The sequence below is a fragment of the Myotis myotis genome, unplaced genomic scaffold (genome assembly GCF_014108235.1).
Source record: "Myotis myotis isolate mMyoMyo1 unplaced genomic scaffold, mMyoMyo1.p scaffold_m19_p_40, whole genome shotgun sequence".
Taxonomy (NCBI): domain Eukaryota; kingdom Metazoa; phylum Chordata; class Mammalia; order Chiroptera; family Vespertilionidae; genus Myotis; species Myotis myotis.
In genome coordinates, this window is record NW_023416347.1 from 401,603 (window position 1) to 419,529 (window position 17,927).

General features: G+C 58.6%; 1 protein-coding gene across 1 annotated transcript in view; it reads right to left on the reverse strand.

Annotated features, from left to right (window-relative positions):
• Positions 1-891: 891 nt before the first annotated feature.
• The window catches only part of AP3B2 (adaptor related protein complex 3 subunit beta 2), a 30,837-nt gene continuing 13,801 nt past the window's right edge, over positions 892-17,927 (reverse strand). The window contains exons 5-26 of the mRNA XM_036306330.1: positions 16,579-16,739; positions 15,858-15,924; positions 15,575-15,757; positions 15,203-15,486; positions 14,712-14,766; positions 14,322-14,393; positions 12,658-12,720; positions 12,211-12,343; positions 11,835-11,944; positions 10,600-10,776; positions 8,305-8,491; positions 7,640-7,758; positions 7,096-7,204; positions 6,587-6,710; positions 5,951-6,134; positions 5,772-5,832; positions 5,146-5,252; positions 4,758-4,986; positions 4,070-4,154; positions 3,733-3,830; positions 1,373-1,511; positions 892-1,273 (exon numbers count right to left, since the gene is read on the reverse strand). Coding sequence (XP_036162223.1) covers positions 1,123-1,273; positions 1,373-1,511; positions 3,733-3,830; positions 4,070-4,154; positions 4,758-4,986; positions 5,146-5,252; positions 5,772-5,832; positions 5,951-6,134; positions 6,587-6,710; positions 7,096-7,204; positions 7,640-7,758; positions 8,305-8,491; positions 10,600-10,776; positions 11,835-11,944; positions 12,211-12,343; positions 12,658-12,720; positions 14,322-14,393; positions 14,712-14,766; positions 15,203-15,486; positions 15,575-15,757; positions 15,858-15,924; positions 16,579-16,739 — 2,898 coding nt within the window. The 3' untranslated portion in view covers positions 892-1,122. The remainder of the gene's footprint in view (positions 1,274-1,372; positions 1,512-3,732; positions 3,831-4,069; positions 4,155-4,757; positions 4,987-5,145; positions 5,253-5,771; positions 5,833-5,950; positions 6,135-6,586; positions 6,711-7,095; positions 7,205-7,639; positions 7,759-8,304; positions 8,492-10,599; positions 10,777-11,834; positions 11,945-12,210; positions 12,344-12,657; positions 12,721-14,321; positions 14,394-14,711; positions 14,767-15,202; positions 15,487-15,574; positions 15,758-15,857; positions 15,925-16,578; positions 16,740-17,927) is intronic.

Sequence of the window (17,927 nt, forward strand, 5' to 3'; positions counted from 1 at the left end):
TCTTATACCTTTTGGAAATACTGCTCACGCGGCCGCTTTCCTCACCGGGAAAGGTATGGGCAGGGCCCAGATCTCACTGCCACCCCCAGAAGGCTGTCCCAGGTGGAGGGCTCTATATCCTTCCTACTCAGTGTCCGAGGGGCAACAGCGTTGGTGGCTGGGACCTTGTGAGAAAGTCCTGGACCTCGGGCCCCACCCCCACCTCCTGCTCTGAGTCTGCAGGTTAATACCGTGCCTAGGGGGTCGGACAGTGTGAGCAGCCCTGTCCCACACCTGCTGTTTCTCCTGCCCCACGATGGCTAGCTGACCCCCTCCCCGCAGGATGGGGCCCTGGGCCCTGTATCCACATGTATTGGCCTGTTTTGAATCTCGCACCTGATTGGGAAACTCCCCACATCATGAATTCTCCTTCCCAGGGGCCCATGAGGGGCCCCAGGGGGCCGGCCATTGAAGAGGCCTCGCTTTTTCAGAGGCTCAGAGGAAGGACCACGCGGCCTTTTGTCCCTGCTCAGCTGTCTCTTCCACAGAGACGCCTGGGGACCCGGAGACTGTCCTCTCGGGGGCTCCAACCAGAGTCACCTCCGAGCCAGTCCAGTCTCCCTAATGGTCATTCACGAGGGTCTAAAGCAGCGGTTCTCAACCTGTGGGTCATGACCCCTGAAAATACATCCTGCATATCAGATATTTACATGACGATTCATAACAGTAGCAAAATGACAGCTATAAAGTAGCAACGAAAATAATTTTATGGTTGGGGGTCACCACAACATGAGGAACTGTACTAAAGGGTCGCGGCATTAGGAAGGTTGAGAACCACTAACGGAACCGTTAGCCGCTCTCCCCCAACCCCTTAGAACCCGGAAGAAGGGAGAGGTGAGCCGGCCTCTAGGGAGAAGACCTTTATTGAGAATTTGCTCCATAAATAACTACAGAAAGTGTGTGTGTGGGGTGGGGGGCGCTCTGCGTGCTGTCTGACGTGAGGAATCTTATCTGAAAGAGAGGGAGGGAGGGAGCTGGGGGGGGGGAGAGAGAGAGAGAGAGAGAGAGAGAGGGAGGAGGGTGCTAACAGCCCAGGTGTCACGAGGGAGAAACCAGTGGCAGAGAAGTCGGAGCACTTGGGGGTCACTGGGTCAGAGCTTGCACCACATCCTTCACCAGCATGGTTCCGATCACCATCTTCTCGCTGTTGACTGTCAGCTGGGCGGGGCCGGGGGGCCGCGCGTCCAGGGTCAGCAGGACCAGGCTCCCGCTGGTCAGCGTCCTCCCTGCAAACCTGAGGGGGACGGAGGGAGGGGCTCAGCCCCTGCGGTAGGTGGCCCTCCTTCAAACCAGGCCCAATAGCCCATCTCCTTCTCGGGGAGGGGCCCAGTACCTGTACTCGTCAGACGTCCCACAAGGGACACGGCCCAGGTTAGCCGTGGCGGTCACTTTCTGCACCACAGTGTGGTCACTCCGACAGCTGTCCGGCAGCGTGAGCTTCTCTGTGATCTCGTTCATGCCCGTCAGCTTCCCTGGGGGCAGAGGTCACGATGAGGGCAGAGGCTGTGATGGGTTCACCTGGGTCTGCCCACGGAGCTTCCTCACCAAGCTCACAGTCCTCAGGAAGCCTGAGGGGTCTCCCCAGCCCACCCAGGCCTCCATCCATGTTACTGACCGAAGACTCGGTGGCCACTTAGAGCTTTCCTGCACCCTAGACCCCACACCCAACCAAGTTCAAATCCCTCCCGGCTCCTGCGGCTGAGTCCTCACAGAGAACACTGGTGGCTGCTGCCCTCCTGGCCAAGGCCTGGTCCTCACCAGGCAGGCCAGAGCCCAGACCCGAACCTCACCGGGGGCAGCAGCTCCAGACCTGGCCAGGCGCTCACAGCACCCGGGAACGCCTCACTCAACTGGGCTGACTCACACACTCTCAGGCAGCCCTGGGAGCTCCGTGTCCGCCCTCCTGCCCACCTTCTCTGCAGCCCCTCTCCTCCCTCTGAGATGCTCCATCCCCTCCATGCCCGACCAGTGATCTCTTCTTGCCCTTGTACCTTAAGCCTCTCCGTGTCCAAGTCTCCCTGCTCCTAAGAAGTCCTCTCCAGAAGCCAGATTGCTCATCATGCCAAGGCTGTGTCTCCCATTCAGAGCCCACATCCTCCATAGAGGACTCCCTGTCCTCAGTGGGTCTCCTTCAACCCACGGCGACTGGCCCTGCCCCCTTTTGACAGGCCCCGCCCCCTTTGACTGGGCCTGCCCCTTTGAGCAGCCCCGCCCCCTTTCTCAATGACCTGCTCTCCCCAAGGTTCCTATCTGCTGGCTCTGAAGGTTTTTGAAGCTTCTCCCCAGGGCGATCTCACGCACATTCACAGCTTCAGTTCCCACTTCCGTGCTTCCTGGGCACAGACCCACATTTACAGCTGCATACTCAACACCGCCCCCTGACTTTCCCGAACGCATTGCAAAACCAGCTTATCCAGAGCTAACCTTGCTCTTCCCTCACCCCTCACCCAAACCCATTCTTTCTACCAGATCAGGGGTTTGGCAAATTACAGCCTGCAGGCCAAATTCCGCTCCCCACAGGGCCCACAAAGCCTAAAATACTGGCTTTATGGCGCATTGCAGAAAAAGCAACAGCATGCCGACCACTGGTCTAGGTGAAAGGCACTGCCATTCTCCTTGTCATCCAAGCCCAAAATTCTAGGACAGCTTCTATGCCTCCCTCTTCCCGGGGGCCACCCGCCTCAGCCCCTCGCTCCCTTTGTCAGGGCTCTAATCCTGGTCCTCACCGTCTCTGGGCAGATCTGTTGCAACAGCCTCATTAATGATCAGAATGTGGCCCAAGGTCACAGACCAAGTGAGTGCAGGTTCGGAACCTAAACCAGGGCCCAACGAAGCCCAGGGCTTCTCCCACGGGGGCTGCCCTGCCTCCTCCAGCTGCTGCAGCTCCTCCCAGCCTCAGTCCTGGCAGAACGCTGCCAGCTTCCTCTGTGGGAAGCAGAAGTCTGAACCTGGCCCGCCCTCACTCAGACACCTTCCCTGACGCCTCCGCCGCCAGGAAGACGGAATCCAAGGCCCGCCTCTCTCTAGCGATGGAGCTGGACCCACCAGCCCCGTGCAGCTCTGAAATTCTAGGGCTGAAACCCTTCAGCACCACGTTTGAGGCTTTGGGAAACGAGACTATACATGCCTTCAGCTTCGTTCTCACCACTCCCCTGTGCTGGGGACTCCCGTGTCCTCTCTTCCCTTCCTGGAAACCTTCACTGACACCCACCCGCGATGTTCCCCCAGCTGGAGTGCTTGCTGGCCTAGTGGCCGAGGGCCCACTCTCTCCACAGCCTCGCTGAAGTGTCCCGGCCCCTGCGGGGCCCCTGCAGAGCCCACCCCCCCCCACACACACACACACACCCCGCGATCCCCCGCAGGGCTGTGAGCTGGAGCTGAGGGCCCTAGACTTTAGGGCCTAGAACAGGGATGGAGAACTTATGACACACGTGTCAGAGGTGACACGCGAACTCATTTTTTTTGGTTGATTTTTCTTTGTTAAATGGCATTTAAATATATAAAATAAATATCAAAAATATAAATCTTTGTTTTACTATGGTTGCAAATATAAAAAAATTTCTATATGTGACACGGCACCAGAGTTAAGTTAGGGTTTTTCAAAATGCTGACAGGCCGAGCTCAAAAGGTTCGCCGTCACTGGCCTAGAGGATGGTGCTGAGTACCACCCCTGTCTGCCCAGGGCACACTCACCCTGTTCCTTCTTAAACTCATTCTCACTCATGAACACCGGGGCCATCAGCTCCCCAACCGGCGGCTGAATGGAGACGTAGAACTGTCGCACTTGGGTGCTGGGTGGGGGGAGAAGACAGAGAAAGAGGCAGTGAGGCCCATCTCTCCCCTTTCCTCCCACTTTGGGGACAGGGCCTGGGGGCAGCAGGAGAGGGAGGTGAGACCCGAGGGCGTGGGCTGGCTTCCAGACCCTCCACCTCATGACGTACCCCCTGCTGCCACCACCTCCAGCTCCTCTCCACTGTGACCCACCTCTCCCCGGCCCACCCTCGCCCCCCACCACGAGGCAGACACTCACCACAGCTGGAAGTTGGCCGCCTGGGTGGAGTCACAGAAATTAATGCCCATGACAGCAGTAGCAGACTCTCCGGGTGCCAGGGACTCTGCAGGGGGTGAGGTGGGAGGGGGAGAGGGAGTCTGCGTCCCAGACCCATTCTCCCTCCTCTGCCAGAGCTGACCACTCCCAGCTTCCCGCCCTGGGAGACCGTTCCTGGTTTTCTCCTGAAATCTAAACACTCCTCCCCCCCACTCTCTCATCCACGGAAGTCAGTCTTTTTGTTTGTTTTGTTAATCCTCACCTGAGGATATTTTCCCATTGATTTTTAAGGAGAGTAGAAAAAAAAGGGAAAAACAGAAAAACGCATCAATTGGTTGCCTCCTGCATGCACCCTGACCAGGGCCCGGGTCGGGGAGGAGCCTGCAACCAAGGTACGTGCCCTTGACCAAAATCGAACCCGGGACCCTTTGGTCCACAGGCCGATGCTCTATCCACTGAGCCAAACCAGCTAGGGCTGAAGTCAGTCTTGAAGTAACCGAGCCTCAAGCACCCCCTGCCCTGATCAGGACCCCCTCACTTCCTAGCCTGTCTTGCCCACTGGGTGTGGATCATGCTAGATGCCCTCTCTGTGCCCCCAGGGCCTGGCCCCTGGCCCGGCAGGGAGAGGGTGTCGGCAGCTGTAAGGAGACTGACTTCCCGGGAGCCGCACCGATTTCAGGGAACTCCTGGATGCTGATGCCCGCAGGCAGTTTGGGGGTGCCCACATGCAGGCCCTTGATGGGGGTGTCGGAGCTGTTGGAGAAGTGGATGAGCAGAGACACCATGTGGGGGTCCCCGGAGAAGGGCTGGCGGCTGAAGGTGTAGTCCACAGCCAGGCCCTCGCCCGCCACGCGGTGCAGCAGCTCCTGCCGCCCCACGCCGGACACCGGGCTCAGCAGCTGGACGGGAGGGAGAGGGGGATGGGAGTGAGCAAGCAGCAGCCTGCCCAGCCCTGTCCCCACCGAGGGTCACAGCCAGCAAGTTCCCTTCCTTCACCCCCCACACACAGATCCACACCCCAGGGTGCAGCACGGAACTGTAGGTCCCATCCCACTCACCGAGGGCACCAGTGGGGAGTCCGTGAGAGTCAGGCCCTCCAGGTCTGCGGCCAGACTGCTGGACACGACCGTGGGGGGAGACACAGGCTGGGCGCTGGGCGGGGTGACTGTGGACAGACGAGGAAGACTGTGATGGGGAGAGGTAACATGGAACTGGCCTGAATTGAGCAGGGCTCAGGGAGCAGACGGTTCAGCACCATGGACAGCGGGGCATGTGGCAGCCTGGTGGCTCTAACCACTCACCACCCCAGCCCCACACCTAGTGCCCTCTCAGGCCTGAAGATGTGTTATTTTTTAAAATATATACATTTTTAATTGATTTCAGTGAGGAAGGGAGTGGGAGAGAGAGAGATAGAAACATCAATTATGAAAGAGAATCATTGGTCGGCTGCCTCCTGTACGCCCCCCATTGGGATCAAGCCCACAACCCAGGCATGTGCCTTGACCAGGAATCAAACCGTGACCTCCTGGTTCATAGGTGGATGCTCAAGCACCGAGCCACGCTGGCCAGGATGTCTGCTCTCCCCACGTCCAAGCCCTGAGGACCCTAACCCAGAGCTCCCTCAGACCTTCCTAAGTCCCACTCCCCAGGCCTCCTTCCCCGTGACTTCTACCCCCAAACTCACAGTCCTCGAGATCCAGCAGGGACACCTCCTTGGCTGCAGGGGCGCTTTTGCTGCTGGGAGGCTGCAAGAGAACACGGGGAGTGGGCATGGGAGGGAGTGCCCGGGTACAGGACACACTGAGTGTCTGGAAGGTGGGAGGACCCTGTCCCAGAGCCCACCCCTCTCGGCCCGACTCTCACCGTCTTCTTCCTCCAGGACACGGGTTCCCCCTGCTCCTCCTCGCTCTCCGACGACACCTCGGACTCTGAGGAGCTGCTGCTGGAATCGCTGCCCTCATCCGAGGACGAGCCTTCTCCTTGTGCCTCCGTCACCTTCTTCCTCTTCTTCCTCTTGCTCTTCTCACCTTCCTCCTCACTCTGTTCACTGGAGGACAGGGGCGGGGGCAGGTGGTACTCAGGCCCAGCCTGGGCTCCCACTCCTGGCCTCCCAGAAGAGCGGGGAAGCCCTGAAAAGTGGGGGTGAGGTGGGGAGCCTGGGCCAGTGGGGTCCTGTGCCAGCCCATGCCCAATTGCTTCTCTACGCTGCATCCCTGAGTCCTCCTGCAACTCCTGAGAGCAGCCTCAGCAGGAGCTGGCCGGGGGTCCGTGGGAGCTGGCCGGGGTCCATGGGAGCTGGCCTGGGTCTGTGGGAGCTGGCCGGGGGTCCACGGGAGCTGGCCGGGGGTCCGTGGGAGCTGGCCGGGGTCTGCGGGAGCTGGCCGGGGGTCTGCAGGCCCCACCAGCTCACCAGGCTCAGGGGCTCTTAGGAGGCTGGCCTGGGCTGTGTGGTTAGCCCTTCTTTTCCAGGGGAGACCCCAAACCCCACCATTCTCTTACCTCTCGCTGCTCCTCCCCTTCTCCTCATCCTCGTCCTGATCTTCATTGTCAGACTCGCTGCTCGACTCCCCAGAGCCACTCTCGCTGCTGCTCTTGCTGTCTGGCTCGCTCTCGGACTCGGGGTCTGCAGAGGAACCAGAGGAATGGTCTCAGACCCCCGCCCGCTCTCCCCCGACCCCGCCAAGTGCAGGCCTCCCGGTCCCCAGCAGGTGCCCTGGGCTCGCAGCTTCAGACTCAGCTCTGATGGAACCCTCTCCCGACCTGCCCCTGGTTCCAGGTGCCACCCAGACCAATGGGGACACAGCTGGACCCGCATGGACAGAGACCCGCACAAGCACACACACACCAGGAACCTGCAATCCCTCAGGTGAGTAAACACATAGGCAGGTGCATGTAAGTGCACACCCCCTTGGATACACAACCAGGTCACACACACACATGCGCGCGCACACGCCTCAGACAGCACACATGTGGGCAGCAGCACGGAGCCCAGCTCTCAATCTCCTCACCACTGTCTGCGGACTCCGTGGGGCCCGACTCGCCCTCAGAGTCTGAGTAGAAGGGTTTCTCCTTCTCCTTCCTCTTCTCCCGATTCGAGCTCTTGGTCCATTCAGGTACCTGGATGGTGCGGGGCGGGTAAGAGAGTTAGTAAATTGTGGTTGGGGAGGGGGAATGACAGCACAGAGTCTCCTTATCCTTCACCCCACCTCTTCCGGGCCCTGGTCCTGTCCCAGGAGGAACTGGTGAAGGGTAGCTGCTCGCAGAGGGGGCACAGACAAACCAAGGAAGAGACAGAGGGGAGGGAAGGCACGGGGCCAGCACGCAGGGGAGCGGGGAGAGGAAGCACTACAGGCCGAGCAGAGGGCACACGGCACACGGGGGCGGGGACCTCAGTGTATTCGCCCAGCAGGCCCACGTGGGTCTCAATAAGGGAGAGATCTTCTTCCTGTGTGTGGGGAGGGTGTCAGGAGGGCGTGGCCAGCACGCGAGACACCAGAGCTCCCTACCATCTGTCCCTCCACCTGTGAGACTCAACCTCCACCCCCCGCTGACCTCCACGTTGCGCACGGAGGGGTCCGGGGCTTCCTCTGGCCAGTCTGGGAGCTCCTGGTAGCCTGTGGCCTTGGCATTGAGCAGGTGGGACAGTGAGCCCAGCTGGAAGTGGTCCCGGTCTGGGGACAGGGTGAGAGGTCAGCCTGTGAGTTGTTTCCTAGGGGCTGGTGTTGATCCTGGTTGTGGGGGTGAGGTGGGGGAGCCTCGCTGGGCAGATGAAAGGGTGGATGTGCCTCTTAATCGCTCTTCCACCCTGACCTTCAGGCCCACATGCTGGAGGGAAGGTGCTCTGGCCCGACCAGAGCAGGCTGAGGGGTGGAGGAGGGACTCTGGCCCACGGGTGCTGCTGGCCCTGGGTGGTGGGAATGTGGTGTCCCCTCTCTTCCGGGGCAGCGGGGGCTGGGTGCTCAGCACCACCAGGTTCCACAAGGAGGCCCCGCAGGGATGAGCACAGCGACCAGGAATGAGAGGCTGGCCCGGCTGGGTCAGGGCCTGGAGGGGTGAGAGCCCGGTGGGAGCAGGAGGAGGTCAGGGCCAGAGGAGGGCAGCACAGAGACTTGCGAGTGGGGATGGTCCTGGGAGGAGAAAGGGACAGTTCCCCTTCTCCCAGGAGATTTTCAAATCTGCCCCTTCCCTCAGATGAGGGTCCCCACTTCAGCTCCCACCTTTGAAGGACGACTCCAGGACGGGGGCTGGTTTGGGCGCCAGGAAGAGCTTCTTGGCATGGCGACTAAGGGCCCCGCCCTGCTCCGAAGGCACGATGAGCTGCCGGGTGAAGCGTGCGCGGTCACGGATGTCATAGTTCTGGTCGTACTTGGCCAGGCTCAGCACGTACTGGGTCAGCAGCTTGGTCTTGGGGACAAGAGAGGGTGAGCACCGGTCAGGAAGTCGGGGACACAAGAGGTCCCAGACCAGGCTCTGACCGACACCACTGCATGGGGCTGCCCTCCCTCTTGGACCGCTGCCTCCCCCTCCCTCCACCCCAGTCCTTCCCACAGACTTTATGTCCCCTCACCTCCCTGACTCTTGACCCCAACATTTTTTTTTTTAATCCTCACCCAGGGATATTTTTCCATGATTTTTGGAGAAAGTGGGAGAGACAGGGAAAGATAGAAACATCGATGTGAGAGAAACACATCCATTGGTTGCCTCCTGCATGCGCCCCAACCAGGGCCCGGGCCACGGAGGAGCCTGCAACCAAGGTATGTGCCCTTGACTGGAATTAAACCCAGGACCCTTCAGTCCACAGGCTGATGCTCTATCCACTGAGCCAACCTGGCCAGGGCCTGACCCCAACTTTGACAGCTGCCCTTTGGGCCTTGGACTCCATTCGTCCTCAGACTTGTGGTCCCAGGTTTGCGGTCTCTACGGCCACAGTCCTCCCCTGAAAGGCTCTACTGAGAGCCAACCGCAGAGCCCGCACCGTGGGCTGCTGAAGGCACAGAGGTCCCGGCATGCACACTGCAGTGAGGCAGCCGTATCCCAGACCCAAACCTCTCCATTTCTGCCCCGTCCCTGCCTAGTCTACCTGTCTTTTTTTAAAATACATTTTTATTGACTTCAGAGAGGAAAGGAGAGGGAGAGATAGAAACATCAATGATGAGAATCATGGATCGGCTGCCTCCTGCACGCCCCACACTGGGGATAGAGCCCGGAACCCGGACATGTGCCCTTGACCAGAATCCAACCTGGGACCCTTCAGTCCTCAGGCCAATGCTCTATCCACTGAGCAAACTGGCCAGGGCTAGTCTACCTGTCTTTACAAACAACCGTGGTAGCCACTGTTGATGGAGTGCCTCCTAGCATTAAGCACTCCGCACCACCCCAGGACGGAGCTCTGTGCCAGGCACAGCAGGCACTCGGGAAATGTCCTTTAAATCAATCCGTCAGCACAGGCACACGTGGCAAACGCATGTGGCCAGCGGGACAACCTGGGGAAAGGCATGTGGACACCAGGCTTGGGAAACAGGCCGACATCAGCGTCCGGGGGCTCAGCGCTCGGCTCAGTCCTGAGCCTGTCAGTTCCGACCAGTGTGACTCCCCACCCACACGGCCTCACCTTGTCAAACGTTCCTCCCACTGCTCCTTGCTCCCCTCTGAACAAGGAGGCGCACATACTGTTCAGGGGCTGAACGCTCCCCCGGTGCTCCCTATACCTTCTCCTCTCCAGGCTTCTGCTCCCACAATCCTGACACCCACAGGCCCAGGGCCCCGCTGCTTCCACACGTGACTGCTGTCCCTTCCAGCTCCTGATGAGTCCCAGACCTGAGGGCCCCGCCTCCCCAGCCTGAGTTCCTGGGGCCCAGTATAGCTACTATGGATCAGAGGAGCCCCGAAGAAGCACAGTGCCACCACCCAAAGACTCCATGGGAGGCCGGAGAGGCTGCCTTCAGTCCTCCCAGGCCCTGGGCTCCCCGGAGGAAGCGTGCACACTGGGAACATTGGCCACTTGGGCCTGAGCCAAGTTGGCTCAGTGGATAGAGCGTCGGCCTGCGGACCAAAGGGTCCCGGGTTTGATTCTGGTCAAGGCATAGATCTCGGTTGCAGGCTCCTCCCCGGCCCAGGCCCTGGTCAAGGCATGTGCAGGAGACAACCAATCAATGTGTTTCTCTCACATGGATGTTTCTCTCTTTCCCTCTATCTTCCACTCTCTCTAAAAATCAATGGAAAAATATCCTCGGGTGAGGATTAGCGAAAGAAAAGAAAGAAAAGAGAAAAGAAAAGAAAAGAAAAAAGAGAAAAGAAAAGAAAAGAAGAGAAGAGAAAAAGAGAAAAGAAAAGAAAATAAAAGAAAAGAAAAGAAAAGAAAAGAAAAGAAAAGAAAAGAAAAGAAAAAAAAGAAAAGAAAAGAAAAGAAAAGAAAGCGGCCTTGGCGTTCACGCCCACCTGGTGAGGGCACACAGAGTACTGCTTGGCGGGTTCTGGGGACCGACTGTGGAGGGGCACCTCTCGATCTGTACCTGCTTCGAGTTGGTCAGGTAGAGCTTGGCCGCCAGGTTGATGACCTGCAGCTTGACAATGTCCTCCTCGGCTGTGAAGGACTTGGCCATCTTCCTGAGGACGTCGGGTGCGATCTTGGGGACGTGCTCACAGTACTCGCCGATGAGCCACAGGATGCTGGCGCGGGCCATGGGCACCTGTGGCGGAGGGAGAGGCGTTAGGACCTTGGTAAACATGGCACGTAGGCAGGCACGTGGCCTGCCAGGGAAATGGCAGGCCTCCCATCTGCACCGGCCGCTGTACGATGGGCTCCCCCGGAAACGAGAGTGGGGGCAGTGTGAGAGGCATTAAAAGGTGGGCAGCCTGACCAATGTGGCTCAGTGGGTGAGCATTGACCTATGAATTGGGAGGCTGCCGTTCAATTCCCGGTCAAGGGCACATGCCTGGGCTGTGGCTCGATCCCCAGTGTAGGGTGTGCAGGAGGCAGCTGATCCATGACTCTCTCATCATCTCTCTCCCTCTCCCTTCTCTGAAATCAATAAAATTATATATTTTTTAAAAGGTGGGCGTTTCCTGGGCGGCAAAGCCCTTCTTCCCTGGGGTTTCACTGGTTTCTTTTCTTTTTAAAGTAGATTGTTATTGATTTCAGAGAGGAAAGGAAAGGGGGAGAGAGAGAGAAACATCAGTGATGAGAATCATGGATCAGCTGCCTCCTGCACGCTACCTACTGGGGATCAAGCCCACAAGCCGGGCATGTGCCCTGACCAGGAATCGAACCTGGGACCCTTCAGTCCGCAGGCCGATGCTCTATCCACTGAACCACAGCAGTCAGGCTCACTGGCTTCTTCAAGCCCTAATGTCAGTCGAGGTTTTAAAGACCGACTTCCTGGATCCACTATGTCCTCAATGCTTCGCTCCATGTCACTTCTTCCCGAATCTCCAGGAACACCTTGTTTCAAAGTTCCAACTTGCCAGGAACACACAGGACTTGTCAACCAGCCACCCCTGGCGACAGCGTTGGAGAAAACACGAGTGGGGCGCTTGGTGAGGGGTCCCCAAAGGGAAGGCAAATCTTGGGCAACAAGGTCAGGGTCACATGGCCCCATCTCCTCCCATCCTTCCACCTGAAGACCTTGTAGAGCCAGTGTGGGAGGTTTGGAGGTTGATTTAGTTAATTATAGGGTCTTAGGATCGCGAAAGGACCCGGGGGTGGGGGAGGGAAGGGGAGGGGACGCGGCATCACTGCTGTCCACACCTGGATGTTGTCCGTGAGCTTCGCCAGGTGCTTGATGATCTCCCCGTGCTGTGCTGGCTGCATCTGCAGCAGCTTCTTAATGACGACCACTGACTCCGCGACCACCAGCTCTGCGGACGGAAGAGAGTGTGGGCCCCAGAGAGCCCGATGGCCACACGCAGGCGGACAGACCCTGCCACACCCAAACCCTGGCTCTCTTCCTCACCCCCTGCACTCCACCAGTGGCCCCGAGAGACGCAGGGACACCTGCATACCCACTGAGGCAGACAGACGTCATCACCTTGTGCCTGGACAGACAGATGGATACCCACTGGCCGTCGGACATGCAGGCAGACACCCACTGGTCATAGGGTCGGACACTCAGACAAGCACTGACCATCACGGTTGGACAGCAGCTGCACCAGGCCGTTGAGGCAGGTGTCACGGACTCGGCCTATGTTAGTGGCACAGCGTCCAATGGCCTGGATCGTGGCTGCCACGAAGTCCTTGTCCATGCTGCGGATGTAGGTCTGTGGGACATCACAACAGGGTGACCCCTCAGGGACCCTGCAGGCTTGCGGGTGACCTTTGGGAATGGTCACGCCTCATTCTGTGACTCATCACGCCAGAGACCAAATTCTGGGAGAGGAAGTGGCCCCCTCACCCGCTGCCCAGTGATTCCCTGGCCCGAGGCCAGCAGAGGGCATTGGGGAGGACCTAAGATGACCGTTTCTCCACTCTGGACCCTTAAGAGAAGGTCTGCCCACAGGACGACCCTCACTGTGCATAGGAGCTGTGGGCTGCTCTCCGGGGCCCTCTGGATGGGACCTGCCCCAGCCCGTACCTGGAATTCCCGCAGGACCGTAGGGATGTTGGTCTCGTTGGCCAGATTGGTCAGCACTTCCAGCTGCAGGGAGGCAGAGGGTGAGCGTCCTGTGCTTTCACACCCGGTCATTCCAGACACACTCCACACACCAGCAAACACTCCTCAGGCAGCCCCCAGCATCCTGAGGCTGACAGGGCACTGACAGGTCAGCAGCTTGCCTGCACTGCAGGAGGGCCTTTTCGCCTCTTAAATGGATTCCTTGACAGATGCACTTACAGCCTGATCATGTCACTTCTCCCTCCATTGAAAACGTAAAGCCTGCCCTAGGTGGTTTGGCTCAGTGGATAAAGCATCGGCCTGGGGACCAAAGGGTTCCGGGTTCAATTCCAGTCAAGGGCACAGACCTCGGTTGCAGGTTCCTCCCCGGCCTGGGCCCTGATTGGGGCGTGTGCAGGAGGCAACCAATCAATGTGTTTCTCTCACATCTATATTTCTCTCTGCCTTTCCCTCTCTCTTCCACTCTCTCTAAAAATCAAGGAAAAATATCCTCAGGTGAGGATTAAAATACTAATACAGTGGGGCCTTGACTTAGGAATCCGAGACCGAGCTCGTTAAGGAGCTCGTTAAGGAGCTCGTTAACTCAAATTACTCTATCAACTCAATGCAAAAAATCTGCCGAGAGACAGCTGGTATCTCAAAAAACTCGTTAGTCGGGACACTGATAAGTCAAGGTCCCACTGTATTAATAAAGAAAACAGAAAGCCTCCTACTGCTTTTAGGATAAAGACTAACATCTTCCCTCAGTCTGGAAGTCCCTGATCTCCCACCACTTCCCCTTGCCTCCCATGCCCCAGTCACACAGGCCCGTTGTCAGACTCCTGCCTGCCCCAGGGCCTTTGCATGTGCTGTTTCCACAATGTGGCTGGAGTGCTTCCAAATCCTGTCCCTGCCTTTACTTAGGTGATTCGTGTTCATTTCTCAGGCCTGAGTTCAAGCCACCTGCTGAGGGAAAATTCCCCTGGCACCAGACTACATCAGGTCCTCCTATTTTATGCCCTTACAGCTCCCTGTAACTGTTCTTCCATGCCACATTTCACAAATGGATTTTTACATTTGTTTTAGGATTAGCTGCGAAATGCCTCCTCCTCACCCCAATTAGACTGTGGGCTCCACCAGGGCAGGATGCCTGATTAGTTTGCTTTCTCTGAACTGTTTAAATGACTCAGTAAGGCAGCAGAGCAGGAACAGGATGGGGTACAGGTTCCTGTGGGCATATATGTGCATGAAAGCCCGAGGGGGTGGGAGTGTGAGAGTGATAACACCGTGGGTGGGAGACGGAGAGCTGCACTGAGAAAGCATGAATTTTCGAGTCAGCAGAACTGACCTTGGGGTGGTTACCTCCTCTCCTCGGGTCCACGTTTTAATAAAATGGCGAAAATGTGCACTTCCTGAGGTGGTTGTGAAAAGTGCCAGGTATAGGACAGGTCTAGGCAAGGGTCAGTTCCCTTCCCCGTCCCCCCGCCCTCATTAGCCTGGCTTCCTGAGCAAACACGTCTGGCTGGGAGGCCATGGGCTCAGCCCCAGACGCAGGCGCCCAGGGGGCCACCGTGGATACCTGAGTGGGTCTATGGAGACGGGGGACGTGGCCAGACAGGCCACAACCACTTCTGTCTGTCACTCACCTTCAGGATCTTGATCTGGGTGGGGTCGGTGGACCTGATGTAGAAGCTCTTCAGGTAGGGCTCGAACATACCCTGGCACGGGAGAGGCAGCCGGGAGTTCCCCCACAGCCTCTCTTCCAGGGCAACCCTCCTCCCGGCCCAGGGCCCAGTGACCTCCCCGCCATGTCACTGTCCCCCACTCCTCAATGTCCCCCTCCTCCCTCTAGATCCGACGGGGTCTTTCTTCATGGGCTTTCCTTCCTGAGTGACCCTCAGGATCCTGCATTTGGGGTCTCCCCTCCCACACGCTGCACTGCCAAAGCCCTTTCCCAGCCTGCTTCTCCCCGGAACCCCGAGCGCCATGGAAGCCACCCCTCGGACGGGGAAGGAAGGCCTTGGTCTCTTGCTCACCCGGCGCTTGATGGACATGGTGGCCACGTTCTGGAGCACCACGTACTGCACTTCACTGCAGAGGAGGGTCAGAGGTTATGTGAGCCCCTCGCTGGGGCAAGGGGCAGCCGATGGAGGTAAGGAAAGTGGACCAAGTAGGAAGGAAGAGGAGACCGGTATGGCCAGGGCACCAGTAGGAGGAGATGGGCCAGGGTGGGCTCAGGGTCCAGAAGTGGGCGGGCCAGGGCTGGATGTGGGCGGGGCCAGGGGAGTGGGAGGGCCAGGGCTGGATGTGGGCGGACCCAGGATTGATGTGGATGGGGGTAGGGGAGTGGGCGGGACCGGGGCGGGGAGTGTGGAGGGGGGGCGGGGCCAGGGCCGGTGTGGGCGAGGCCAGGGTAGTGGGTGGGGCCAGGGCTGGATGTGGGCGGGACCGGGGCGGGGAGTGTGGGCGGGACCGAGGCGGGGAGTGTGGGCGGGGCCAGAGCCGGTGTGGGCGGGGCGGGCCGCACCTGTGACTGCGCAGCAGGCGCACCAGCGCCTTGGCGATGACGCCCACCTCGGCCTTGGGCGCCAGGTGGAAGTAGAGCTGCGCCACGGCCATGACCACCGCGGCGCTGCGGCTCTGCAGCAGCGGCTTCGTGTTGCGCAGCAGCAGCCGGTGGTCGGGGTCCATGACATAGGGCTTCCGGGCGGGCAGCGCCGCGGTGGCCGTCTCCTCCGACCCCGCGCCCTTGGCCTCGTCCTCCTCCGAGCCGTAGAAGGCTTTCTCGGGGTTCTCCTCCAGCAGGGATTCCTGTAGGGGGACGAGGGTGGGGGGCAGCGGGCGCCTCCTCTCGGCGACCCTCCTGCCCGCGCTGGGGGTGGGTGGGGCGGGTGCTCACGTTCTGCGTGGGGCTCAGGAACTGCGTGCGCGCGTAGCGGGTGAGCATGCTGATGATGACCACCTGGCCCCACTCCTCCACGTCGATAAGCAGGTTGCAGAGCTTCCGGTAGTTCTTGTGGATCAGGTCAATGCGCTCCGGGCACACCTCCTCGAAGGCCATCACCACGCTGCCGGCCACCAGCTGGGGAGCAGACGGAGGCCAGAGGGTCACGGGGAGGGCGGGCCGGAGGGCCTCTGTCGAGCACCTTCCCACCACCCAGCCCGTGCACCCCTGCACGCACCGTGGTCTTGTCGGCCAGGAGCTTCTCAATGACCTCGATCAGCTGGTCCTTCTGGTCAGAATCCAAACTGCGGGAGACACTGTTGAGAGGGGCCTGCCCCTCCCTTCTCCATCCTTCCCAGTGTCCGCCCAGGCTGTGCTCACCTCCCTCACCCCAACCCTGTTCACGGGGAAGTGTGAGCGTGCTCCACTGTCCTCCATCTCTCAGTTCCCAAAACCGTCTTAAAATATATGATTTCAGAGAGGAAGGGAGGGAGAGAGCGATAGAAACATCAATGATGAATCATTGATCCGCTGCCTCCTGCAAGCCCCCCACTGGCCCTGTAACCTGGGCATATGCCCTTGACCTGAATCAAAGCTGGGACCCTTCAGTCCACAGGTCGACTGAACCAAACGGGCTAGGGCCCAAAACTGTCTTAAACCACCTAAAAAATAAAAAAAGCAGGGCATGCCTGACCGGCATGGACCCCTGAACCAGGTCATAGTTCGATCCCTGTTGGGGGATATGCATCCCCAGTAGGGGGCGTGCAGAAGGCAGCTGATCAATGATTCTCTCTCATCTCTCATCGCTGGTGTTTCTATCTCTCCCTTCCTCTCTGAAATCAATAAAAATGTATTTTAAAAAAGCAAAGCAGCATGCAAGACCCGGGACAGGCCAGAGGTGGGCTGGGGGCGTGGGGACCCCTCCCCCGGGGAGTGAGGGCAGGGCTGGGCCAGCACACCTGTAGAGCTTAGGGATTGCATGGGCGGCCGTTTTCCGCACGTAGGGCGACATGTCCGAGGCAGCTTCCTTGATGGCCAGCATCATGATGGGCACTATGATGGGCACGCGGATGCTAGAGAGGACGCGGAGGGCGCTGGCGCGGATCAGCTGGTTGGGGTCCTAGGGGCAGAGGGGGAGGCAGAGCCGTGAGAGGCCATCCCCGAGGAGCCCCGTTCTGACCCCGGAGGATGTGCCAGTGTTGGGTACCCCGGGGCACTGCTTGAGGGCGTTGACTCTTGGTCTTGGCCGCACAAATCTGACATCTAAGCGGGTGCGGCAATGGGCTGCTTCGTTTTCAGGGAGAGTGGAGAACTCTCAGAGCACCTAATGTTCCTCGAACAGCCCCGGTTCCTTAGTTCCCTTGTGTTCATGCAGAGGCCACTCCCAGCAAATGCAAGCTGGTCTCCCTTCCAAGAGTCCGTCCTTCCTTGCCTCTCCCCAAAGAACCTCTCCCAAGCTGCTCTTCTTCCTCTTCTCCCACAGTCTGTCTTTCTTTCCTTCTTTCTTTTTTTAAATATATTTTATTGATTTTTTAAAATATATTTTATTGATTTTTTACAGAGAGGAAGGGAGAGAGATAGAGAGTTAGAAACATCGATGAGAGAGAAACATCGATCAGCTGCCTCCTGCACATCTCCCACTGGGGATATGCCTGCAACCCAGGTACATGCCCTTGACCGGAATCGAACCAGGGACCCTTCAGTCCGCAGTCCGAGGCTCTATCCACTGAGCCAAACCGGTTTTGGCTATTGATTTTTTTTTACAGAGAGGAAGGGAGAGGGATGGAGAGTTAGAAACATCGATGAGAGAGAAACATCAATCATCTGCCTCCTGCACGCCCCCTGCTGGGAATGTGCCCGCAACCAAGGTACATGCCTTTGACCGGAATCGAACCTGGGACCTTTCAGTCCGCAGTCCGAGGCTCTATCCACTGAGCCAAACCGGACCGGTCAGGGCGCTTTCTTTCTTTTTAAATATATTTGTATTGATTTTAGAGAGGAAGGGAGAGGGAGACAAGGATAGAAACATCAATGATGAGAGAGAATCATTGGTCAGCTGCCTCCTGCACGCCCTCCCTAGAGGGGATGGAGCCTACAACCCAGGCATGTGCCCTGACCAGGAATGGAACCGTGACCTCCTGGTTCATAGGTTGACACTCAACCACCGAACCATGCCGCCCAGGCATCTTCCCCCACCGTGTTTAAAAGAGAAGAGTGTGGGGGCCCCTCCTCGTTGCTCCTATAGCTTCCTATACACTGAGAAGGACCTGGACAGTGTACTGCAGTCATGGGCTGCAGCAGAAGCAGC